The following is a 26,951-nucleotide window of genomic DNA, read 5'->3' on the forward strand; positions in this document are numbered from 1 at the left end:
TTCGACATATTCAAGATATTCTTTTATCTTCTCAAATGTTTCGTTTTTACTTTTCAAAAAATATATAACACAGTACCTGGTATAGTCATCAATCATCGTTAGAAAATATTTATTTCCATTTGGAGTAACTTCCTGCATGGGCCCGCACAAGTCAGCATGTACCAAATCCAAAATTCCTTCTGCTCTATTTTGCGTTGCATTCGGAAATACTTGCCTTGTCATTTTGCCTTGTGAACATGCACTACAGTTGTTGGAACAATTACAACTTTTCAATTTCACATTTGAAATCAAATTATTATTAATGGCATATTTTATTGTATTGATTTCACGATGACCGAATCTTCGATGAAATGTGTGAACGCATTCAACTTCGCTTCCCTTTGCAAGATTTGCGCGATGTTCTTGTTGAAGAATGTACAGATTGTTCGCCAGTTTAGCCGTTGCCAACACATTTTCGCCATTCAAGATTTCGCATACCTTTTCTCTGAAAATAACTTGTAACCCATTTTTAACCATTTTTGACACTGATAATAAATTTCCTTCGAGTTCAGGTACAAATAAGACGTTTTTAATAGTCAATTTCCTGCCACAACTATAAATGACTCCTTCTCCACAACCTTGAGCGTTTATATTTTTACCATTTGCCAAATAAATGTTACCACCAATTTCCGTATTTAATGATGTAAAGAAATTTCTGTTACTACTCATATGACAACTGGCACCAGAATCGATGTACCATTCATATTGACATAATTTTTCACCAGAGTTCAAACAAAATTGAAAATTTTCGTCAGAATCAGATTTTTCAGATGTTTTCTTGGCTTTGAACTTATTAGTTTTGTTTCCTGCATTCTTGTTAAATTGACACTCTCGTTTTATATGTCCATATTTACCACAGTTAAAACATTTTAACTTTGCTTTAGTCTGCAACTTCAAGGCATTTGACGAGCTTATTGTTTGATCCCCTTCTTTCCTACGTTTATATTCCTGAATCAGCTTCTCTTTGACAAGATCTAGAGTCAAGTCCGCATCCGCCCGAACTTCTAAAGCAGTAATTATAGAGTTATACTCATCCGGAAGGCTTCCCAATAAAAATGCCACTTGAAGATGATTTGCCAAGTTCTCACCCAGTCCATTTAATCTATCAACCGTTTCTAGCATCTCCGATATGTGTCTTTCCATATCCTGGCAACTCCGTAATTGCATACGACACAATTTCTTTAACAACATGACCTTGTTTGACAATGTCGCTTTCTCATGCACCTTTGACAATGCTTGCCAGTACTCCCCAGCAGTTTTTAAGTTCCGAAGATGTACCAACTGAGAGTCTTCTACCCCAAAAGTCCTATGGTAGCTCGAGCTTTTCCGTCTTTCTTTGTCCAAGATGTAGTTGGGGGATCAGGCTTTTCTTTGGAAACTATATCCCACAAATCCTCTTTTATAAGCAAGAGTTCCAATTTGTATTTCCAAATTTGGTAATTTTCCCCCATTTAATTTCTTGACACACGATTTCACGTCTTCCATTTTGCAGTGTTTTGCAGCACAAATTTTCACAAATCAATTCTTAATCGCAAACGGACGAAGGCCCATAACTTATTGGAAACTAACGTTATCCTTTTGGGTTAATGAATAAAACAGTGGTGTGATTTTTTATAATAGATTGTGAAAAAATATTAAAATGTATTTAATGTTGAAAGACAGAATTCGGAATGAAAAAATATTTTTTCATGTATAGATACATTATTACAGAAAGAACAAAATGCTACTATGTAACTATTTTATAAAGTGTTTATTCAAACTAGTTAGATAAGTTCAAAAGTTCCTTACCCCCAAAAGGTGGCAAAACTGGAAGCAATTTTTAAGAGAAGGAGAGAGGAAATGCGAGAGCGAAAATGGCTTTCTCTTCTACCACAGGCTACCAGACAAATTACTGCAGGTAAAAAATTGCAGAATTGATTTTTCGACTTTTGTTTGACGATTATTTCACAATGAAGAAAAAAATGGACGAAAAACAGAAGAAAAAGTCGAACGCTGACAAAACTAAATTAAAAACTGTGAAATAAAAGACGAACATTTATTTTTTATGTTTCTTTTTGACATTGCTGCCATTTTTTCCGTTCCTTTACTTTTCTGGTAAAAATGTTCATGAGAGACCAATTTTGACACTTTTCTCTTTTACCACTCTTACCATTAAAAAAGTAAAGGAACAAAGCTTGAAATAGTTCGGGAAGGGAAAAATGGAAAATGCGTCAAAAAAATCAGACGCCGGCAACCATGTTACTATTTTTTACACGCTCAAATTTGTCGAGTAAAAAGTTTTTAAACAGAGCGTAATTCAGCGCCATTTTTGTTTAAAGAAAAGTGGACATTTTACAACTTTTTTGTGTACGGGAACAGTTTTCGGGTAAAATGTGTAAAACTCGTAAAAATTGTAAAAAGTTTTTAGTTCTGGAACAAAGCTAACGGTACCCATATTGTTACGAATGTAACTGATAGGTTTATGTTAGTTTAGTTTAATTTCCGTTAATTTAAAAATTTGAATTGTAACGTAAAGTTTTTATTACACAGTTAGTCTTGTGCCAGACTATGAAAATTTTCATGAAAATGTTTTGAGCTTATGGGTAAGAAGGGAGAAAGGGAGCTCCTTCACCTCCGCTCCCTCCTAAAAGCTAAAATATTTTATTGTGTTATTTTCAGTGTCTGGCACATGAGTTACTTTATTTAAGCAACAACAACTACCATGTAGAACTCTCTTCATTATTCTAGATGCTACTTTACCTTTCATTAATGTGCTTTTATTTTGTTTTGCCATAATCATGTAATTATCGTTTAGTTTGTTACATCTTTATTTCTTGCATTTGTTTGTTGTTGTAATTACGTCATTACTGTGTTTGTCCACTGTATTGCTCTTTCCCCATGTATGTGAGTCTGGTTGTTCGCTTAGTCGATGGTCAGACTAGCACGATTTCAACATGGCGACGTCAAGTTTATAGGCGAGGGGTATGAAGTAGTGAAACCCATGTACATGGTTTGCTGTGTTTGTTGTGTTGCCTCTTCTTGTTGTTCGTTGCAAGATTTTTTCTTCCATTTTCTTTCATTTTTATTTTCTCAAGCAAACGTTAAGAACAAAGCAAGCATAAAAAGATTTAATAAAAACATTAAATTAATGAAATAGTGAAAATTTAACTATGTATTAATATTAATTTAATTATAAATGTTAATTATTTTGTGCTGTTTTTAGTTTATTTATGTTTGTTTTGTTTTTATTGGTATGAGAAACACAACAAACGCGAATGGTAAAATAAAGAGGACACGAAAAAATCTGAAATTTCACGTTAACGTGTGTGGACACTAACGAAACTTGAAAAGAAATTTTAACGAAATTGGTTTCAAGGAACCTTGCTAGTCTGACCATCGACTTAGTGCGAATGTGCGCCTGTGTGTCCGCTGCACAGATTCGAGGTGTTGCCATATGTTCTAGATATTTCTCGAACAGGGAGACTTTGGGGTATAAATACAGGGGAACTGGCAATGACGAGAGAGTTGTGTTTTAAGCGTTGAACTGAACAGATCGGTTAAAGAAGTGCTGCGTGCAAACTAGAGACAAGCTGTGTGCTAAGTAATTAAAGTCGGTTCCGAATAAGTGTAATAAAGTAAATAAAGCATTGTAGAAACGTAATCTAAAACGAACCCTGTTTTATTTGGTACAAATCGTATCGGGGAATAAAACAACGTCTACACGGAGATTAGTTAAACCTAATTCCGTAACAATATTATCATTATCCGTTCAAAATTAGCGAAGTCATATACAAAGGAATGTTCGGAACTTCAGAGGCCCATATCTCGGGAAGTATGGACGGACTTCCGCAATAATATATATATATATATATATATATATATATATATATATATATATATATATATATATACTAGCAAATGCCCGCTACTTCGTATGCGGAAAGGAACAAATATATATAAACAATATTTAATACGGGAATGGTGAATACTGGAGATTCTGTTGTACTAAGACCTATTTTATTACCAATATTTTTTCGATTGTAGTCAGAATTTACAAAACAAAAAAAAAAATTGCCGTATCGCATCCCTACACAACTACCATATTTTTTTATATCGAATTTCCAAATCTACGTATCATATTGCAAATTTTAGATTTGACTCCTGGTTTTAACCCTTCACTAACACAGCATTCCCTTCCAATACGAATTTCCAAACACTAAACTTTATTTCACCCCTTCACAACAACAATCCCGCACATTTACAATGCAAGGTTCTAGCTTTAGCGGTTTCGCCCAGAACCCGAATAGGTCCGTTAAACTTTCGGCATTCAAAATGGTCATGAATATCCACGTTTTCGTATATCCCCATATAACGGTACCTCTCGACTTAGTGTATTTTAAAAGAAGAACATCTCTATATTGTCCAATTATCTTTAAATTTGAACCGTGAATACTCAGAGGATATAGAAGTTTAATTTAAAAAAAATCCAAATTCCAATCCAATCCAAATCTCCAATTCGATCCACGTTTATTAGAAGAGATATTTTGAAGATTTTGAGTATTTTGAAGATCTTCGGCACATTTTCCAACTGAAATTCGGAATTTGTGGCATGAAAGGTTAGAAAAACTTTTTTACAAAAAATTTTACTTAATGTGCACGGGTATGTCCACCGTATATAACGGAAAATTTTTTGGAAGCATTTCAATTTAGGTTTTTTTATTAACAAAATTGTCGCATTGGATCACGTTTTGAAGTTAACATACCAAAGCGGTCAGAACAAAACATTTTTGAAAAGATACTTCACGTTTGACTACTTAATTTCAGTACACTATTTAGAAACGCCTTGGCGTTAACATCAAATCAATGGAACAATATTCAGTACAATTTTTCAAACTCAGAACTTTGTCTCTAATTTTAGAGTGATCTTCATAACAAATATTTTTCCATTTCGTATTTTTTGTACAAATACCATATTTCCAATTTATATAATCCCAGCTTTGTTCCTACACCCAACACCAAATTTATTACCTTAACTGTTTACACAATGCCAAAATGGTTTTAGTACCAATATGTTACCCAACTTTTCGTACACATAGGTAAACGTTTCAAAAATTACTTCCTTATATTCAACTTATATCCTAACCCTATTCACTTTTCCAGCTTTATCCGTTCCTCTGAAACCCATTATAGTACTATTTAGTACTTTTTGTATAAATAAGTACGAATTTTCAAAACCTCCTCCCTATCTCCACTCCAAACACCAATTGCTAATCTAATACCGAATTTCAAAATTCCAGTTCTACCCTTTACGAAATCACAAATTGTGCAAAATTCTATACCATATAGCAAATACCAAAAGGTACCAAATTTTGTACCATTTAGCACTTTTCGTACACGAATTTCCAAAATGTACTTTCATATCTCAGCTCTATCCGTTCACCTAAACCCAATTTATAGCCAATGTAGTTCCATTTAGCACTTTTCTATAAGTACGAATTTCCAAAACTACCTCAATCCTGCACTCCAACAGTAATCTGTTTACGCAAATACAAATTGTGCTTCGTGCACATTAGTACGATTTTCTAAAGCTACCTCCATATCTCAATTCTATATTCCAACAACAATCTTAATTCCAAATTTCAGGATTCCAGCTCTTCAAATCCAAATCCATCATACTAAACTCACTACCATTTAGGACTTTTTGACCTTTATTTCTTTCTTACTCTTCATCAGTGACCCCCATTCCAAATTTCAGGATTCCGGCCCTATTCGTTAACCCATATCCAAATTGTACTATATTTAGTACTATTTAGTACTTTTCTTATACTTTTAATTCGAATTTCCAAAAACCTTTCTTTTTACTCTCCATCAGTGACCTTTATTCCAAATTTCAGGATTCCAGCTCTATTTATTACTTTTCGTACACTTATAGTTCGAATTCCAAAAACTTTCATTTTTACTCTTCATCAGTTATCCTCATTCCAAATTTCAGGATTCCAGCTCTATCCGTTCACCCACATCCAAATTGTACTAAATTAAGTACCATTTAGTACTTTTCGTGCACTTTTAGTTCGAATTTCTAAAAACCTTTCTTTGTTACTCTATATCAGTGACCCTCATTACAAATTTCAGGATTCCAGCTAAATCCGTTCACCCAAATTTAAATTGTACTAAATTTAGTACCATTTAGAACTTTTCGTGCACTTATAGTTCGAATTTCTAAAAAACCTTTCATTGTTACTCTTCATCAGTGACCCTCATTCCAAATGTCTGTATTCCAGCTCAATCCGTTCACCCAAATCAAAATTGTACTAAATTTAGTACCATTTAGTACTTTTCGTACCTTTCATTGTTACTTTTCATCAGTGACCCTCATTCCAAATGTTTGTATTCCAGCTCTATCCGTTCACCCAAATCCAAATTGTACTAAATTTAGTACTTTTCGTACTCATAAGTACGAATTTCCAAAATCACCCTCATGTCTCAATCCTACACTTCAACAGTAATTTTAATTCCAAATTTCAGGATTCACGCTCTATCCGTTCACCCAAAATCCAAATTGTACTAAATTTAGTACCATTTAGTAATTGTCGTACACAAAAGTACGATTTTCCAAAACCACCCTCATTTCTCAATCCTACACTTTAAAAGTAATCTTAATTCCAAATTTCAGGATTCCAGCTCTATCCGTTCACCCAAATCCAAATTGTACTAAATTTAGTACCATTTAGTAATTTTCGTACACATACGAATTTCCAAAATCACCCTCATGTCTAACTCCTACACTTCAACAGTAATCTTAATTCCAAATTTCAGAATTCCGGCTCTATCCGTTCACCCAAATATAATTTGTACTAAATTTAGTATCATTTAGTACTTTTCGTACACATTAGTACGATTTTCCAAAACCATTTAATTACATCAACTTCACTTCCCAACCTTGATTTCCATACCAAATTCCATGATTCTAGCTATATCCGTTCAAAATATACAATTGGTACTAAATTTTGTAAGTTTTAGTACTTTTCCTACATTTAGAGGTCGAATTTCCAAAAACCCTTTGGTACATCTTTCTAGATCTCCATCAGTTACACTCGTTCCAAATTTCAGAATTCTAGCTCTTACCGTTAGCCTAATACAAAGGGTACCATTTTTAGTACCTTTCAGTACTTTTCGTACACTTCTGGGTCGAATTTCCACAAACCCAGCCTTATCTCACCCCTACACACCAACAGCAACCTACACCCAAAATTTCAACTTTCTAGCTTCAGCGGTTTCGTCTGGGCGGTGATGAATCAGTCAGTCAGTCAGTCAGTGAATACCTCACCTCACTGCTCTTTTATATATATAGATATATATATATATATATATATATATATATATATATATATATATATATATATATATATGTGATAACAGTTACAAGACCTAACTGTGGAAAAAATTTGGACCCGATCAATGCTTAAACTCAACTTGCTCCAAAATTTGGTCCCGATCCGAGCTTATGCTAAGTTTACATTTACGAAATCAACTCGATTTCAATTGTCAATTCCATTGCTCAAACGTCAAATGAAATCACATCTGAAATTCATTGGATTTCATTTGACGTTTAACCAATGGAATTGACAGTTGAAATCGAGTGGATTTCGTAAATGTGCTAGTGTGGCTGCTCATTTTTGTCATTCATCATGCAACCGCAAAATGTTTCGTGGTTGCTGGACGGTTTGACACTTATCGATAATTGCGAAATATCGACATTCAAAACTGACAATTGCTCTGTTCCAGAACCTGCAAGAAGCTACTATTTTTTACTACGATAACATTTTTTCCTTTATGTTATCGGAAAAAATAGTAAAAATTAGTAGATTCTTGCAGTTCTGGAACAGACCAAATGTGTAAAGTACAGTACACATTGTCAGTTTTGAATGTCGATTTTTTGCAATTATCGATAACTGTCCAACCGTCCAGCAACCACAAAATATTTTGTGGTTGCATGATGAATGACAAAAATGAACGGCCACACTAGCAAGCAACAACAAAGTTGTCATTCAAAACTGACAATGTGTACCCAGCTTAAGCTGCTCTGCCTGATTGCCTTGCTTTCCTGCTTAATTTTTGACATAATAAAGCCTTTACCTAATTAACTGCGTGTTGCGTGTGCGTTCAAAGAAACAAAAACAAAATACATGTATTTGTTTTTGTTGTCAATTTGAAATACATGTATTTTGTTTTTGTATTTTTGAACGCACACGCAACACGCAGTTAATTAGGTAAAGGCTTAAAAATAAAAGAATAAAGATGGCCGAGGGAATTTCGAACTGGGTTGCCATTTTCTTTTTTATTCTTTTATCAGAAGTAAGCAAGGCAAGCAGGCAAGGCAGCTTATGTACGCAGGCCTTAAAGCGGGGTACACACGATCAGTTTTGACTGTCGATTTTTCGGAAATATCGATAAATGTCTAACTGTCCAGCAACCACAAAATATTTTGTGGTTGCCTGATGACTGACAAAAATTAGCGGCCACACTGGCAAGCAACCGATTATTTGAGCAAAACTGACAGTCAAAACTGATCTTGTGTACCCCACTTAAGCCTGAGTTTCTCATTGTGTTTTCACCTTTAAGCCGACAAAAATATCTATCGATATTGAATTTTTAAAAATTAATCGATATTATCGTTAGTGCCATCGAATTTTTCCCAGCTCTAATGCCAGCTACTTACAACTGAACTAGTTCTACACTTGGTTCCGATAACTCGTTGCAGAGAAAATAACCCATTTGAAATCCTTCGTTCGCAATCGAGGAGAACTTTTTATGCACTCTTTTTCGGTGACATTCTCTTATTGGGATCTTTTTTATTGTTTTACTTTCTTATTAGTTTTAAACAAAAAATAAAATATATTATTATCAACATCAGTAGCAAACAAAGGGCGAAACTCGTAAACACAACGATAAAACTAGAAGAATAAGATAAAACTATGAACGACAACAACGATTCAACAACTCCAACATCCTTACGTGCAGACACAACAGATAATGCAATCAAAGAACAACAATTGAAGATGTTCGGCAATAATGCGGGACTAAAACAATCTTTAAATTTGGATAATTTAGAGGAATTTGATAAATTGCCCTATGAAATACATCGTTATTCTTCATTTTCCACCAATTATGTGCCAGAGTGAGTAGAAGAATATTTTAATATTTTCGATAGAGTATTTATTTAGGCGCAAAGTGGGAATGGAATCTCTAGCAAAGTACATAGTACCTCTATTATCAGTTTTCTTCTGTTTTGCATAATATTAACGTTGTTATTTTTTTTTTCTTAATTTCTTTGCGGTTTTCATTTTCTTAGCTCCTCCATCGATTATAAGCAAAGAACACGAATTTTTTGAATTTGTTATGCAGCCAGCCTTGGATGTTTGTTGCTATTTTTATTGTTGTTTTTGTTCTTCGCCGTTTGTTGTTTTTGCAAAACATCGCCGAATTTTTTTGTTTGTAATTTTATTATTTTTTATATTGGCAAGATAATAACAAGGAAAGATAATCGAAAGCAGAAAAATAAGAAAGCAAAAATTGCAACGGCATTTCATTTTTTTATATTTTATTTTGTCCATATTTTGTTTATGATGCCGCCAACAAACCAATGCTGTAAACTGCGCAGTTGGCGGTATTTTTTATACGGTAATCATATGTCCGCCTCCATATGTCTGGTTGTGTTTCAAATGCATTGTTGTTGTAGCAACACAGAAACAACATCCGCTGGCCGAAACACTGTGGTTTCGGTTCAATCCGATACGAAAGAACCTGCTGTCAATGGAGTTGTGATATTTTGGGATACTATTTATAATTAGGTGGGATTATAGCACAATTACCAAGGTGGTACATCAGCCCAGCTGATCGAAGTTTTTGTAAATGGCATACAGAAACACAACAAATGACATTTTTAGTGTGCAACAAGAGGTATTTTGTTGTTATTGCTTCACGATGTATATACCTTGTTAATTGTGCCATAGGTGGGATAAAATTTTAACTCTGTTTATCTTCTGAGATACTCTGAAACAAACGTCGTTTAGCGACTCCTCTTCAATCGGGTTTAAATTTTTATCCCAACTAGTCCTTGGTACTCTGATCACAGCGATATATAGTTTTCCGGCGAAAGTTCATACTTCCCGAGATATGGGTCTTATCTTTTTGTTTACGTTTTTAACGCCGTTAAAGACTCCACGGATGATGGCTAACATTTTTGCCATAGACAGTCCTGGGTACCCTGATCACAACGACATTTTTGTTTTTTGGCGGAATTTTATGTTGTACCTTGACATTTCACTGTTTTAACATGGGCAATAAAAAATCTTTAAATTAAATTCTCTTTCAGAAATATACTTGTTGATTGCCCCAGTGACCAGTCGTCACGTTGGTCGGCCCACAACAATAATCCACCACAATATTTAACATTGAAGCTAAGAAGACCTGCCATTGTGAAGAAGATTAAATTTGGTAAATTTGAAAAATCCCATGTATGCAATATAAAAAAGTTTCGAATCTATGGTGGCTTAGATGAGGAACATATGGTTCTACTGTTGGAGGGGTAAGTGTTACACACATAATTCTAATCCTAACACAAATGCTAATAAAAATTTCCTTCAAAAAACAGAGGCCTACGCAACGACCACATACCCGAAACATTCAACTTACGCTGTGTTGCCAAGGATGCTACAACAAGTCTGCCAATTTTATATATAAAAATTGTACCACTATTGTCGTGGGGACCCACCTTTAACTATAGCATTTGGTATATTGAATTAATGGGTCAAGATGATCCGATGTATACTAGCGGTTGTCTAAAGGATTATAATAAGGTGATGCAAGTTGGAAGAATATAATGCAAAAGTATAATAATAGAATTGGACTTATTTTTTTTTAGTTACGTGAAGTGGAAATTATACGTTTGTGTTTGAAACATTTTCGCCAACAAGGTTATGATACCGCGTTCAAGGCATTGCAGGAACAAACCCATGTCCAGCTGGAACATCCATTAATAAGTGAGCTACATCAGTGTTTGGTGGTAAACGGTGATTTTGATAAGGCTGAAAAATTCATAAGCGATTGCATTGAAGAGGGCCTCATGGATGACTATTTGAATCGTCAGGATTACAAGCATGCCTGGCGTTTGCAACATGTCCAGGGATCAGCACAACCAGGTGAGATTATAATCACCATGAATCATTTAAGTTAATGTTATAATGTACTTTAAAGGAAGCAAACTAGGCAAGGGTTTCAGGAAAATGGCTGACCCTATTTGGCCCGAAAATGTAGATAAAAACTTCAAAAAACTTAAAATTGTTGTACGAGAGAAATATTTCAAAACATTAGAAAAGGTCTATAGACTCATCCTTCCTTTCAGAAAGGTTCTATAGACTCAACCTTCCTTTCAGAAAGGGTCTAAAGAATCACCCTTCCTTTCAGAAAGGGTGTAAGAGCACCCCCTCCTTTCATAAAGGGTCTATAGAATCACTCTTTCTTTTAGAAAGGGTCTAAAAAGGCATCCTTTCTTTCAGAAAGGGTCTATAAAAGCATCCTTTCTTTCAGAAAGAATGTATAGAAGCACCCTTCCTTTCAGAAAGGGTGTATAGAAGCACCCGTTCTTTCATAAAGGGTGTATAGAAGCACCCGTTCTTTCATAAAGGATGTATAGAAGCACCCGTTCTTTCATAAAGGGTTTATAGAATCAAACATTCTTTGAGAAAGGGTGTATAGAAGCACTCTATCTTTAAGAAAGGGTCTATAGAAGCACCCTTCCTTTCAGAAAGGGTCTATAGAAGCACCCTTCCTTTCAGAAAGGGTTTATAGAAGCACCCTTCCTTTCAGGAAGGGTCTATAGAAGCACCCTTTCTTTCAGAAACCTCCTTCATCTTTAGAAATCTCCCTTCTGTTAAAAGACTCCATTCCACCCCTCTATAAAGAATCCTTTCTCTCGTCTATAAAAATTCCTTCCTACCGTCTAAGAAGACTCCTTTCCTATCGTCTAAGAACACACCTTTCCTATCGTCTAAGAAGACTCCCTTCCGCTTGTCTATAAAGACTCCCTCTCTCATTTCCAGTTCTGGACCATTTATTTGTTTTGCTTGTTTTTTGACTCTTCTAACATTTATAATCTATCTGTATTTTTTAGGTAATCGTGGCGGCCATCAATTGGTTATGGATGTCAAGAAACGTCTGATATATTTGTTTGGCGGTTGGGATGGCTTTCATGATCTAAGCGATTTATGGGTATTTGATATAAAGGACAATTGTTGGACTCAGATATTTGAACATTCCGAACAATTCAATGGTCCGACACCACGTTCATGCCATAAAATGGTTTTCGATCCGGTCAGTGAGAATATTTTTATGTTGGGTCGTTATTTGGACAATTCGATTCGAACCACCGAATACATTAAAAGTGACTTCTATCTATATGATACGCGGGCTCGGACTTGGTTGCAAATTTGTGATGATACATGTCAGGTGGGAGGTCCTCAACTGATGTACGATCATCAAATGTGTATCGATGTAGAGAAGAGAACAATTTATGTTTTCGGAGGTAAGGTATTGACACCGCGAAGTGTCAATGCTGCCTCAACAACAAGTGAACCCGAATATTCAGGTCTATTTTCCTATCACATTGCAACCAACACATGGACACAAATTCTAGTGGATTGTCATCATCCAACGGCCTCACAGCCGGATGTATTGTCAATTAAGTCGCGCATTACTCACTGCATGGTGTTCCACAATGTAGGTTTGAAATTTCCGAATTTTGGTCGGAATATAAAATACAATTTTTTTTTTGTTTTTAGAAAAAACGTAAACTGTATATTTATGGTGGTCAACGTGGCAAAGAAGATATTCATGATTTTATAACGTATAAAGTTGATACCCAAACATTGGAGATTTTAAATAGGCATCCCAATTCTAGTGGCCAAACGAATGCAACAGGAAACAATAATGCCAGCAGTGTTAGTAGCAATAGCTCAAATAGCGTCTCTGCGGTCAGCAATAATAGTAATCCCACAAATTCTTCCGATGGTAAAAACGAACCCTCTCCCGGCTATACTTTAAGGGCCACAATTGACTGTGAACGTAATGAGATTTATGTATTTTCGGTAAGAATTCTAATTTTAAAGTTTTCTTTTTTATTTTTTTAAATTTTTTGTTTTTTCACTTTAGAGTCTTAGCAAGATCAAGGATCGCCGCGATATCCATCACGTAGATGCTTCCAATTCATTTTGGGTCTATTCATTGGACACCCATCAATGGTCACGTATCTATACCAGTCGTTATAATTCTTCATCACCTGATAGTACAAATTTTGATAGCAGCCGAAATAATCTTATGGAACCCTGTCCTCGTTATGCCCATCAATTTGTCTATGATGATATGGCCAAGTTGCATTATATGTTTGGCGGTAATCCCGGACGTTCAACAACACCTCAACTGAGACTTGATGATTTTTGGATTTTGGAATTGGAAAAGTAAGTCTTTATAGACGAGCGGAAGGGAGTCTTTATAGAAGAGCGGAAGGGAGTCTTTATAAACGAGCGGAAGGGAGTCTTTATTGAATGACGGAAGGGAGTCTTTATAGACGAGCGGAAGGGAGTCTTTATAGACGAGCGGAAGGGAGTCTTTATAGACGAGCGGAAGGGAGTCTTTATAGACGAACGAATGGGAGTCTTTATAGACGAGCGGAAGGGAGTCTTTATAGAAGAGCGGAAGGGAGTCTTTATAGACGAGCGGAAGGGAGTCTTTATAGAAGAGCGGAAGGGAGTCTTTATATACGAGCGTTGGGGAGTCTTTATAGTCGAGTTGAAGGGAATCTTTATAGTCGTGCGGAAGGGAGTCTTTATAGACGAGCGGAAGGGAGTCTTTATAGACGAGCGGAAGGGAGTCTTTATAGACAAGCGGAAGGGAGTCTTTATAGACGAGCGGAAGGGAGTCTTTATAGACGAGCGGAAGGGAGTCTTTATAGACGAGCGGAAGGGAGTCTTTATAGACGAGCGGAAGGGAGTCTTTATAGACGAGCGGAAGGGAGTCTGTATAGACGAGCGGAAGGGAGTCTTTATAGACGAGCGGAAGGGAGTCTTTATAGACGAGCGGAAGGGAGTCTTTATAGACGAGCGGAAGGGAGTCTTTATAGACGAGCGGAAGGGAGTCTTTATAGACGAGCGGAAGGGAGTCTTTATAGACGAGCGGAAGGGAGTCTTTATAGACGAGCGGAAGGGAGTCTTTATAGACGAGCGGAAGGGAGTCTTATAGACAAGCTGATAGGAGTCTTATAGACTAGCGGAAGGGATTCTTTATAGACGAGCGGAAGGGAGTCTTTATAGTCGTGTGGAAGGGAGTCTTTATAGACGTGCGGAAGGGAGACTTTATAGATGAGTGGAACGGAGTCTTTATAGACGAGCGGAAGGGAGTCTTTACAGACGAGCGGAAGGGAGTCTTTATAGACGAGCGGAAGGGAGTCTTTATAGACGAGCAGAAGGGAGTCTTTATATAGGAGCGGAATGGAGTTTTTATAGACGAGCGGAATGGAGTTTTTATAGACGAGCGGAAGGGAGTCTTTATAGACGAGCGGAAGGGAGTCTTTATTGACGAGCGGAAGGGAGTCTTTATAGACGAGCGGAAGGGTGTCTAAGTTTTCTATGGTCTTTATGAGAAAACTTTTTGATCATCTACGAAGACCTCTCAAATATTTTTGATCTCCCCATGCAGGTGATTCACTATTCACTTTCAGGGCAATCATCAATATTTCCTTCGGAATTTTCCGCATTCTCGTCGAATGGATAATAAAATTTCCTTTTCGGGCATAAATATGGAAATAAAAAATTGTGAAATTGGGAAAAGAGAACAAATTCCGCACGGAATTTTTATTCATGATTATTCTGTTTAGTTATGACAACGCTGCTCTTAGCATCTCAGTTCATTTGCATTGTTTCAACAAATTTTATATTTGTCTTCCTTCCAGACCCAAACGTGATGAAATTCTTAAACACTGTCGTTATTTGGTGCGTAAACTACACTATGAAGAAATGGCCAAAGCTGATCCATTTAAAGCTATGCATTATCTGAGACATCAAATAGCTGAAGTCATTGATCACAGTAATCCGGAACAGTTGAGAAATGTAAGAGTACTTATATTAGAGTTATTTCACTAAACTCGAAGTAAACCATTAATTACTATTGATTTTCTTACCTCTGCAGTTCCACAGATTGGCTTCTTTGCTTTTTAAATGTGATGAAGATATTGAAACCGAAGAACGACGTTTGAATACACTGCCATTGGGAAATGCCATTGCATCAGCGTCATCATCAGCGAATGAAGATAAATCTTTAACAGAAGCTGAATGTAGCTCAGATATGGCATCTACAACCGATGATGGTAAGGCTTTACAAAACGACAAAGACAAGTTCAAATTATAGCTTTTCCTTTAACTAATTTTTCAGAAGTCTGTGCTAAATCCGAAGACAATACTCATACCGCCGATGATCTTTCCATGGAATCATGTTCAAGTTCTACCACCTCAGGTATCTCAGATGCTGCTTCCTCCTATTCAGCCTATCGCAAATCAGGTGGTAAACGTTCACGTCACAGTTACATTCAAGAATTGCGGGCACGTCGTTCGTTCCTCTTCAATAAACTTGTTCAATTGATGCCTTCAAATATGGTACAACCAGAACGTAATCTTAGTGATTTTGTAATAATCTAGGAAAAGTACAATCACTCCAGCAACGCTTCCGCAACTCTATGTTACTGGAACTTATTTGTAATGCTTGAAGAGTTCAATAATTGTAACTTTCCTCTTTGTATGCAAAACTCGAAGAAAAAGACTTACATTTTGTTAATTGTTTAGTTTTAATTAATATTTTTTTTTTGCGTTTGTGTTAACTATTTGTGTATTTTGATCTTCAAGAATATTATCTAAGAGGGATCCTAAAATGATTTAAAACTATTAGAAAAAAAACCATATTGCCATTTCAATTAATTTCATAAAATATTATTTTTTATTATTATATACTCATGTTTTATTGTCTTCAACACCCGGTTTTTTGATATTGTGATAATTTTTCTAAAAAATGTAAGAAATATTAAATTTGTTTTTTTTTTTTTTAATTATACCTATTATTTATTGTTGTGTGTTTTTATATTTTAAGAATATTGTTTATTTCTTTTATTTGGCAGCTACCATACCATGAGTGAGAATGGAAATCAAAAGAAAAAAAAATATTGCTAACGAATTTTTTTGTAAAACTCCTAACAAAATAATTAAAACTGGTAAAAAATAACAATTATGTATTTACTCTTAAGTAGAATTTTAAATAAATAAACTACAATAATTTTTCATACTTTAATATTAAAATTAAAAAAAAACATCTATTTTTATGACTGAGACGTAATTTTAACGTTGGTAAGTATTGTGTGCGGTGGGTGGAGTCTACGGGCCTGGAAGAAAGAGTGCTTCTATAAATCCTTTGTATTTGGAACAGTTTTGTAGACTCAAAGAAGACTATATACCAAAATTCCGATATTTTGTTAATACAAAATACTGAAAATCAAGAGTTACGCTTCTATGGTGGATATAGGAAGAGGTGGACCTATACTCATAATTCTCTTCTGGAAGATTTTATAACCACGTGGAAGACTAAATACCAAATTTCAGCCTTTCGGTGGCTGATTTTCCGCATTTTGAAGGTTGTGGCCACAAACCTTCAAAATACCGAAAATCGGAACACTAAGTAAATATCAGCCATTTCGGTATGAAGTGCAAATTACCAAAAATCGGGAGGTATCGTTATATGGGGGTCAATGTCGAAACGTGGACTTATACAATTCCCGACAGAAATGTTTTATACCGTCCAACATACCAAACCAAATTGTAGCTACATATTTCTGTGGTGTAATGTTACGGTTCTATGGGGACTACCTATGTACATATATCAAAACGTGAACCCATTTTTAATACCATACATCCTAGGAGTAATAGATAGTTCTTGGGACAGTAAGAACGCCTTGGAGACCTTAATATCTATGGTTACCTTGTGTTAGGTCCGGGGTCATTGCAACGTTGAAGGAAATGAAATAGGGTATGAACTTACGTTTTGCGGATCGGACCCGACCAATATTGAAAGGATAAGGCTAAGCAGATTTGCCACAATAAACGTAACTGCCGAAAATTTTACTACAGATAGTGCGATTCCAAAGATGCATTTCTTTTGTTGCGGAAATGTATACTTCCCAAGATATAGTCCTCCAAAGTTCCGAAATTTACCTTGTTTACTTGGAAAAAATTTACGACATTAGAAACTTGGTCTGTTCCAGTATTGCAAGAATCTACTAATTTCTACTATTTTTTCGATAAAATGCTATCGTAGTAAAAAATAGTAGCTTCTTGCAGGTTCTGGAACAGAGCAAATGTCTACTACGGCAGCTACAATGTTTCCGAGTGAATTAGCTGTCTACTACGGTTACCCATGGTTTAATTATTAATTAATGATTGTACCACGTTGGGGATTTGGGTATTTTTCGTTGATCAAGAAGTTAAAAATAGAGATGTAGAAGTTAAACAAAACGTTTAGAACAAAAGATTGAGAACTCACCAGCCAATTGTGTAACGTTAGTACACGATTATTTTACTCACTGATAGATACAATAGATACAACAACAGCTCAAGAAACTAAAGCCCTCGGCACATACGGTCCGTCAGCGTTATTTCATGTCACGCGTTAACGCACGGCATTTTAAACAATATGGAAATCCATATGGTTGCACTGATCAACGCAATTTGAAACGCACGGAAGTTAAAATTTTTTTAACTCCATGCGTTACGACGCGCGTTCGCTTTTGACATTTGTTTGTTTACATTTTGTGATCATATGTTACAAATCAAAATGGCGTAAATTGGAAATTGTTGTAGTTATTGTTCATTTCATTTTCTGCGTTTCGCTTGCATTTTTAAGGAAAAATAAAAAATAATATAATTGAAAATGGAAGAAGCCCTGATAAATGCCGTCCAGCAACACCCATGCATATACGACAAATCCTCAAAGGCGTATAGAAATAAATTCTCGAAGGAAAAGGCATGGGACGCTGTGGCAAATGCTGTCGGTAAACCAGGTAAGGAGAAACCAAAATTTATTAAAATTTGTTCTATTATTTTTGTTTATTTTCACAGTAAAACAGTGCCAGACAAGGTGGAAGAGTCTGAGGGACCGGTTTGTGAAGGAAGAGTTGAAGCTGGCTTCGGGGAGTGAAGCTCCCGAATATATGGATTGGAAGTTTTCCGCCTCGATGTCCTTCCTACGCGATCATCTGCAGCCGAGACCGTAAGTTAATTTTATTAATAATAATCCTACTCCTCAATAGAAATTGTAATATATGTATGTGAGTTTGTTTTGCCGATGTACGTGACAGCGCGAAATATTCGCCCTAGGCCCACTTTCTAAAAGAAAGGGTGCTACTAAAGAACCTTTGGCATAAATAGAATACTCTACCATCTGGAGGAAAAATCTAAAATTTTTACCACAGTTAGATCTTTACGTCCTGATTACAAAAATGTAAAGTATGTTTGTCCATACTTCCCGAGATATGGGCCCGTGAAGTTCCGAAAATTCCCTTGTTAGTGTTAGTTTTCGTGCCCTAAATTGGCTCCTGTCCATAGGAGAAAGGAATCCCCGACCGAAGGCCGGCTACTAAGAAAAAACTTGCAATTAAAAAAAATTTCAGATTTTTTCCGTCAGCTGGTAGAGTATTCAATTTGTTCCGAACCTTTCTCAAATAATGAGTGCTTTTATAGAAGATATATAGAACAAAGTAATATTGTTTTCTGTCCAACTTATTGCTGTCACTTGAATTACATTCCACTGTCCTAGAATTACGCAGATTCTTGGCCATTTATTTTGGATCACTTGGCATAGTGAGTGAGTGATACCTCACTAGACCTTGAAAAGATGAACCGATTGGTTTCACACGATGACTTGGCAGACAATAGGTGTGTCGTTTAATCAATAATTTGTACATGTCCAGTAGCTTCTTGTAAATGTTACCGATTTTTGTCGGAAACTCAAGAATTAAGTTAAAGATTCGACTAAATGTGGGTGCGCCATTGTACAGGCCTTGGTTCCGAGATTGAAGGAACTAGATGAACGAATGAGCCAAATGTAGTTCCAATAATTTTTTCTTGGGAATAATTAATTTGAACTGTTCGTTCCGAAATTACGCAGATGTTTACAAATTTTTTGTAATAGGAAAATATGTCAAATGTTACGTTAAAGAAATCGAAAGAATTTGTAATCTTTCATATCAGGGTTTCATCGATTCCATAGAAGACCAGTTGCAGGTGAGAACAGAAGTCTATATGCTGGCCGTGGAGGAGCAAACGTGGATAAATCATTACAACAGATCATACAACAAGGCAATGGATTTGTTAAGGCAAGACAAGTTGAGTCAAATCTGGCCTCGGCCATAGATGCTCTCCAATAATGTCTGCTCCCTTAGAATGCAAAATAATTCTTTTCCAGCAGGCTTCCAAAAAGCAGTATTATCAATATCTGCGTGCACTGAAAACTTTGGAAATGCCACATTTACCTAAATTGCAAAATTACAAATTTGCTTCATGCTATAACGGTGATTGAGGACAATATAAGTGATTCATCGGAAGCTGATTTTAGAGAGCTTCTGGAAAGAAGCAATCGAACATACCAAAAAGTTGTGATATCAATACCATAATCGAAGATCCCAAGAACTCGACGAAGAAAAGTGCTGCGGACACTGCGACAACAGATGAGGAAAATTTAAGTACCCAAGATTGAATTGATTTTTCACTAATATAACAGCGAAGTTATCAAGCAAAGCTAGTATTGCAGCCACCTCCAGGAATGCATGATAATTTGGATGCCTATAAATTGTACATTTGTTCCATTGCGGGTTTCTTTGTGCTCGAATATTATGTAAAGCTGGTGATGTTGTGACCACTAGCTATTTGGAGGATTTGTGGTCAACATCGCTGACAAAATTTGTCGATGAAATAGGTATGAGCTCGTCGTCATGGACCGATCCAAACATTTTGCTGAGAATTATGAAGTGCATTACGCTTTCAATTAGCACATTTAGTGCTATGGTTATTTTAATTCCTTGCGGCAATTGTCAGTTTGAAGGAGAAAGGTGTGTGGCATATTGTAACCCTTTGCCTCTCAACACCCTCTCACGCCGACAAAATGACAATTGCCGCAAGGAAATTGGCCTAATGTAAATATGGACTTGGATGTATATTTAAAAAATGTTGGAATGTTACCAATTCTACAACGTTGGGTCCATGTTTTCCGTGGCATGCTCGACAAGGAACAACTCTGCTCATGGTTGTAGAAAACATTTAAGAATTTGAAGCAATAATTGAACGTTTTCTCTTCCATTCAGAACAATTGGAAAACGCCCCCTTTCCCAAAAAGTTCACATTTTCCAGCATGGTACCAGACGATGATACACGTCAAACCAAAGAGTTTATGTATGCCTTAATGAAATTTGTTGATGATCTAACGCTTTCACCCACTGAAGTTGCTACCATTGTGAGAAAAGGTGCAGCTTTAGCAGTTACCTGTGGGTGATATTTCGGATCTTATACAAATTGTAACTGATACACAATATTTGGAAAAGATACGTCAATTTTTTGCCCTGTACCTGTACTATTTATTTATTTGTTCAATTTAACATGTATAACAAAGCCAATAGGCCAATTATTGAAATACAATATGGAAGAATGTGTCACATATTTACATGATTATTATACCAAAGAGGATCGTTACAATTTATTATATTCACAATCGATTATCATATTGGAGAAAAACTGCTGGAAACAGTTTTAAAACAATTGGAGAATTTATCTGATGGGCAAAATTGAATACATGTGTATGTAGGTTTTTGAATCCATTTCCCAACATTCCTCAGATGTGAAATTTTGAAAACAACGATGAATTGTGACTCAATTCGACAGGAGATAGTTGAGTAGGTTTGGTAAGGCAGTTGAAAAGGTGGAGAGTAACGCGTGGGCATCTTCCGCATGCTGAGCAGATGTTTTGTACGGTGTCAGCAATCCAATACTAAGACGTCTGCACCATCCAGATCGTAATTGAGCCAAACGTAGCGTGTTTTCACGGTAACGCCCGACCATCACAATGGTATGCTTTCGTTGTATACAGGAAGAATCTTTGTCTCCCTATGTAGATGGTCCAGGGCAGACATGAGGAGGCACCCTGTTGTAGTTGTGACAGCTTTGAATATTTTTCCATTGTGATCTAGGGATTCTCTCTTGTATCGTTGGCTTGTCACAGATAGTCGTGTTATGCACGGACGACGGGAACATGCTGTCGGATGTGACCCCTAGAATATTGGGATAGTTTGTGGTCGGAATTCTGCTATCATCGACCGTGACATTCAACTCTGTTCTCACCTCTGTCGTCCATGTGGTTAGTGGTGGGTATTTGCATATTCCGCGCGTGGAAAAAGATGGTAAGATCAGTCAAATAGGAATTCAGCATTTCACAAATGATATCAAGATCGTACCATCGTACGTACGCATACGTTACGATCTCAATTCTGGAGGGGGGTTGAACACAGGAGAGGTAAAGGTTACAATTTTGAATGTTTGCATTTGAACCATGGCACAATTACCCAGGTATGGCATCGTAAAATTTTGAATATGTTATGTCAAAACTTTCTTTATGTTGTTGGGGAAATTACAACAAAAATATTTTTTTATAAAGGGATTTGACTTTTCATATTCGATCAGCTGGTGTAATGCACTACCTAGTAGTTCTGCCATGATTTGAACCTAACCTGAATTGAAATAAATTAAATAATGGATATGTTAACTTCAGTTCAATGTCAACGTAGTCGGCATCGTCGACTATATCCTTCCCAAATCCTTTGTATATGAATTATTAAATGATTTTTTACTACCTAAATGCAAGTATTTACAATGTTTTCTATATTTTTGAAATGTAATATTTTTATATGTATTTCTAGAACAACAAGCAATTTCGATTCCTATCAAGGAGAAGAGTATTTAACAGAGGACTTTGAAAGTTCTTATGAAACTTCATTTGAAGTGTTGCCGCAGGCAACTCCAGAAACCTCTCCTACTGATCTTCCAAAAAATAAGAAGCGTAAAACCGATGAAGCCCACGAGAAATTTTGCGAAGTAATGGGAAACCTTAATAGTGCAGTCAAAGTGAGCATGGAAGGAGAATTAACAAATAATGGATTTTATAAGTATATTGATTCCATGTTAAAAACGATGGATGACAAATCTAGAAGGCTAATAGAAGTTGAAATAATAAATCTTGTTGCAGAAAGAGTAAATATTTTATATATTTAATAGACTTAGTATAAAACATATCATTTGAATTGAACTTGTACCTTTTATATACTTATGGACTGACTATATATAATGTTTTTTTAAGTTACTTTTTATATCTTTTAAGTAAATATTTATTGCCTAGATGACTGTTTCTCTAAAACCTAAGTAAACCAATAAAACATTATTCCAATTGTCAGTTTTTAGGACACCATCATCCCCTCCTAAAAACAGACAAATTTGAGCAATGATTTTTTTTTACTAGAATTGGTCGATTTTCTGTCTGTTTTACCTTTTATTTAAATACATATCATGTATTGAACTTTATAAAAAATGTATATCGTCATAAGTGTTCCTAGTCTTACCTACCCCCATTACTATATGTCTTCTTTTGTTAACGTTTGGATTTTCCGAACAGATTTATAGAGTTCCGGTTATTTAAAGGTAAATGTGATCGTTAAATTTCATGGAGGACATTCTTGTCATTAACTTTAATGTGTAAAATATATTTGTGATGACTGCAAATTGGTTCATTTTGCGTTTTAAAATCCATCCAAAAGTAAAAGAAGACATAATAGTGGCCCTTAGAGTAAATAATTTTTCCATTTTATTTGAAATAAATATTTTGAATTCATATTAAAATTGTTTCATTTCGATTAAAAGAAATCTATATACATACATATATTGTATACAAGAAGGACCTAAGTCAAACAGAATGAAATTTGGTACTTATTGCTTGGCATATTTAAAGAATGTTTTACTTTACTTTTTTACTGTGATATTAAATAAATAAAATAAAAAGTAGAGATCATAGGTTTGTGAATATCCCGTATTACGGATACGTATTCCTAGATATGTAGCCTTTCAGTATATCTCTTATTTCAAATGCTCTTTTCGAAGCATTATTAGAATTATTTTTTTTAAGTTTTGTTAGATTTTTCTGGTTTTTTATCTCGTCTCTCCACAAACCCTTTCTACCGTCCTTATCGCCCGCAAAGTTCTTAGGGCAGTACTTCTCATCATTATCCTTCAGAAAGTTGTGAAGGACAATAGTTGCTTTCACAATATTTTCAGCAACATGTGGGCTAACATATAGTGGACCAAGTAATATCCTCCACCTAGCCGTTAATATCCCAAAGGCATTCTCGATAGTCCTCCTTGCTCTGGAAAGTCTCATATTGTACATTTCTCTGTCTGCAGGGAGAAGTATTCCTGGATAGGGACGCATTAGATTGTTTCTTAGCGGAAAAGCTGCATCTCCCACGAGAAAATAGGGCACATTTTCCCCACCGACTTCTATTGGAGCATCTGGAGGTAGATTTAGCTCGTTGTTTAGAAGACTTTTTCCAAACTCAGAGTTTCTTAGCACGCCACCATCACTTTGTGATCCATATGCCCCTATATCCACAACTGTAAACCTGTAGTCTGCGTCGCAAACCGCCATTAAAACTATGGAATATGTACCTTAACAAAAAAATAAAAGTTAGTTCCTTCTTCCAAGTTTGGATTTAGGCAAATACCTTTATAATTGTAGTACATTGATCCTGAATTGTGTGGGGATTTTATATATACATGTTTTCCATCAATGGCTCCTACACAATGTGGAAAATTCCATACTTCTTCAAACCTTTCCGCCATTTTCGACCAGTCTGCTGTCAATGGAGTTTCTAGGTACTGAGTCGAGAGTTTTTCCCAAATCTTTTGGCACGTATCTTTTATAATATATCTCACTGTTGAGGCTCCAATCTTGAATGTCACGGATAAATAGCTTACACTATCCCCATTTGCCAGATATCTGGAAAAGTAAGTACATATAGTTATCCTAAAAACACTAAAATTATTTTACTAACTTACATTAGCGTTAAAAACAAACGACACTTTGCAGAAATTGTGGGTCTATTTGAATTTTTGGTTAATTCAGATTCCAATATATGGAAGAGGACATCAAATACTGCGGGCGTCATTCTTACCAAAAGTTGGAATTGTTCCAAGTCAGTATTATATAGTCTTTCGAAGTCCAGAGCAAAGAAGCCGTCCTCATCCCTACGTTCAAAGAGAGGCCTCACCCAAAACCTTCTTGGTCTTGGTAAACATTTCAAAGCCTCATATAACCCGTAGGCAATATTTGCATAATAGCGTATTGTTAAAATATCCATCAAGATAAATAATTTTCCAGATTTTGTTTTCAAACAAATTTCTAATTGTGAGCGCGTCACACATACACATACTATTGCATTCAGAAAACATATGTTTTTTAGTGGTGTGTTGGTGGCGCGTCTCATGTGCGTTAGCAAAATCTAACGCGTGTGACATATCAGCGCGTAACGCATCGCAAAACTCAACGCGCCGTATGTGCCGAGGCCTTTATTCCGTAAAGGAATTGAAAAGATTTTAAATTAAAAAAAAAACGACATACTCCAGTTTCGTTTCTCCCGCCGAATGGTAAGAACAGCTGATAAATTCCGTCACAAGAAGTAATCGAGTAGTCGTTGAAATACCTGTTTATCGTGGGTACCCGATTGTCGATAAGTCCCAATTTACATTAGGCGAGTTTACTTGCGGCAATTTTCAGTTTGTAGGAGGGAGAGGTGAGGCATATGGTAACCCTTTGCCTCTTAGCACCCTCTCTCAACTACAAACTGACAATTGCCGCAAGTAAACTCGCCTAATGTAAATTGGGACTAAATAAAGAGAAGGAAAGTGAAAGAAAATTGGTCTGTTCCTTTACTTTTGAAAATGGTAAAACCGGCAAAAGTAGCAAAAGTTGTGAACTGCTCTCATATGAATTGTGTGGTGTCTGAAGTAAAGGAACTCTTTTCGGGTAAAAAGTGGTAAAACTTGAAGATTCTTGAACGTAAAGGAACAGAGCTAACAATAGACGCCAAAATCTTTGAATACAAAAAAAAGACAGTTTGAGGAATTTTGTGCCGTTAAGCTGAAAACAGATACAACGTTTGATTAAAGTTTTGCGTTGGGCGTCAAAAAAAAAAAACAACAACAACAGGGCGACGACGATACCAAAGTCCAGCGTTTATCTGTTTGCCGGCATATATTTCAAATGAATTTGAATTTTTCGGCATCATGCCCAACAGTCATGGTAGAACAAATACAAGGTAAAGTTAATACTACAACAAATACAACTCGAACAACAACCACAAAGGAATTTGTTTTTGTTTGTAAACCTTAGTGTCAACGTAAATGTAAACAAAACAAGGAAATGTCTATAAATTATTGGAATTTAAAAAACTAATAATTTTTCACATTTGATTGAATATTTTGGAAAACATGAATGAAAACTCGTTAGATTTTCAATTTGAATGTTTCCATATCATTCCACTAAATGCATAATTTCTCGCAGAAAGTAGAATACTTGCAAAAATGTTTCGGGTCGCTGGTAATTCATTGAAAAAAGAGAAGATGTTTCAATCATTTGCTTTTGAAAACAAAAAAGCACATGTTTATTAGGGCTTTATTCTTTTCAAGTTTAAGAAAATACCACACATATTAACAAATATTGTACCGCCTCTATAAGCGGTGTTTTAGTGTGCGGCATGTCGTTCGGACCTGGAGGAGGTTACATGTCAATGATATGAAACCGTCTTTATGGGAAATAGTTTTTTTTTCTCATGAATAAATTTGTTCTTCAAAAATATACATCCCTAATATACATCGAACATAGAAATAAATACATAAAATGTCGAATGGAATTTGACACTAACACTACAACCCAGTTCAGTCAGCTGGGTATTGCTGCTACCTTTTCTTGTTCTACCATGCCCAACAGTGTAAAAACGGCCAAAACGACACAAAACTTTACCCAAACGTTGTATCTGTTTACAGCTTTAAATTTTCAACCTTAACTCTGTGTGTGTGAGAGAAAATAAGGCTGAGTAAAAGGGAGACTGTAATTAACCCCAATTGAAACCAAATATGTCGGTGCAATTATTACTGCATTACAACAACTCTGTATAAGATGCAATTTTAACTTTCCAACAACAACGGCGACAAAAATGACGGCAACGACAAAGGCAACCCGAACACCACCAATAACACCAACAACAATGACAAAGGCAACGAAAACGGCAACCTCCCAAACCTCAACGACAAAGGCAACGAAAACGGCAACCTCCCAAACCTCAACGACAAAGGCAACGAAAACGGCAACCTCGCAATCCTCAACGACAAAGGCAACGAAAACGGCAATCTCGCAAACCTCAACGACACCGGCAACGAGAACCTCGCAAACCTCAACGACGACACTGACAACGACAACCTCAACGACACCAACAACAACGGCGACCTCGCAAACCTAAACGACAAAGGCAACGAAAACGGCAACCTCGCAATCCTCAACGACACCGGCAACGAGAACCTCGCAAACCTCAACGACGACACTGACAACGCCAACCTCAACGACACCAACAACAACGGCGACCTCGCAAACCTCAACGACAAAGGCAACGAAAACGGCAACCTCGCAATCCTCAACGACACCGGCAACGACAACCTCAATGTCAAATCAACATCAAGTAAGGCACTTCGGCAAAG

At 36.0% G+C, this 26,951-nt stretch overlaps 2 protein-coding genes across 2 annotated transcripts; both read left to right on the plus strand.

The window, feature by feature from the left end:
* The first annotated feature begins 8,746 nt into the window (after positions 1 to 8,746).
* muskelin (muskelin 1) lies at positions 8,747 to 16,389 on the plus strand. Its single transcript, XM_073989046.1, has 10 exons — positions 8,747 to 9,196; positions 10,394 to 10,606; positions 10,673 to 10,877; positions 10,943 to 11,219; positions 12,191 to 12,795; positions 12,858 to 13,163; positions 13,228 to 13,532; positions 15,023 to 15,179; positions 15,259 to 15,436; positions 15,502 to 16,389. The coding sequence occupies exons 1-10, from the start codon at positions 8,994 to 8,996 to the stop codon at positions 15,762 to 15,764; spliced, it is 2,712 nt and encodes a 903-aa protein (XP_073845147.1). The 5' UTR covers positions 8,747 to 8,993; the 3' UTR covers positions 15,765 to 16,389.
* A 1,521-nt stretch (positions 16,390 to 17,910) lies between these two features.
* Positions 17,911 to 23,037, plus strand: LOC141405554 (uncharacterized). The gene is made up of 3 exons (XM_073990019.1): positions 17,911 to 18,169; positions 18,228 to 18,378; positions 22,073 to 23,037. The coding sequence occupies exons 1-3, from the start codon at positions 18,040 to 18,042 to the stop codon at positions 22,422 to 22,424; spliced, it is 633 nt and encodes a 210-aa protein (XP_073846120.1). The 5' UTR covers positions 17,911 to 18,039; the 3' UTR covers positions 22,425 to 23,037.
* The last annotated feature ends 3,914 nt before the right edge of the window (positions 23,038 to 26,951 follow it).

Source organism: Musca autumnalis, unplaced genomic scaffold (assembly GCF_047663935.1).
Source record: "Musca autumnalis isolate F117 unplaced genomic scaffold, ASM4766393v1 scaffold_5, whole genome shotgun sequence".
NCBI lineage: Eukaryota > Metazoa > Arthropoda > Insecta > Diptera > Muscidae > Musca > Musca autumnalis.

Excerpts from the sequence above, each read along its gene's own strand:
- muskelin (XM_073989046.1), top strand. The coding sequence starts at position 8,994 with ATGAACGACAACAACGATTCAACAACTCCAACATCCTTACGTGCAGAC. Across the intron at positions 9,197-10,393 it reads TCCACCAATTATGTGCCAGA|AAATATACTTGTTGATTGCC; the intron begins GTGAGTAGAAGA and ends ATTCTCTTTCAG. Across the intron at positions 12,796-12,857 it reads ACTGCATGGTGTTCCACAAT|AAAAAACGTAAACTGTATAT; the intron begins GTAGGTTTGAAA and ends TTTTGTTTTTAG.
- LOC141405554 (XM_073990019.1), top strand. The coding sequence starts at position 18,040 with ATGGAAGAAGCCCTGATAAATGCCGTCCAGCAACACCCATGCATATAC. Across the intron at positions 18,170-18,227 it reads AAATGCTGTCGGTAAACCAG|TAAAACAGTGCCAGACAAGG; the intron begins GTAAGGAGAAAC and ends TTATTTTCACAG. Across the intron at positions 18,379-22,072 it reads GATCATCTGCAGCCGAGACC|AACAACAAGCAATTTCGATT; the intron begins GTAAGTTAATTT and ends ATGTATTTCTAG.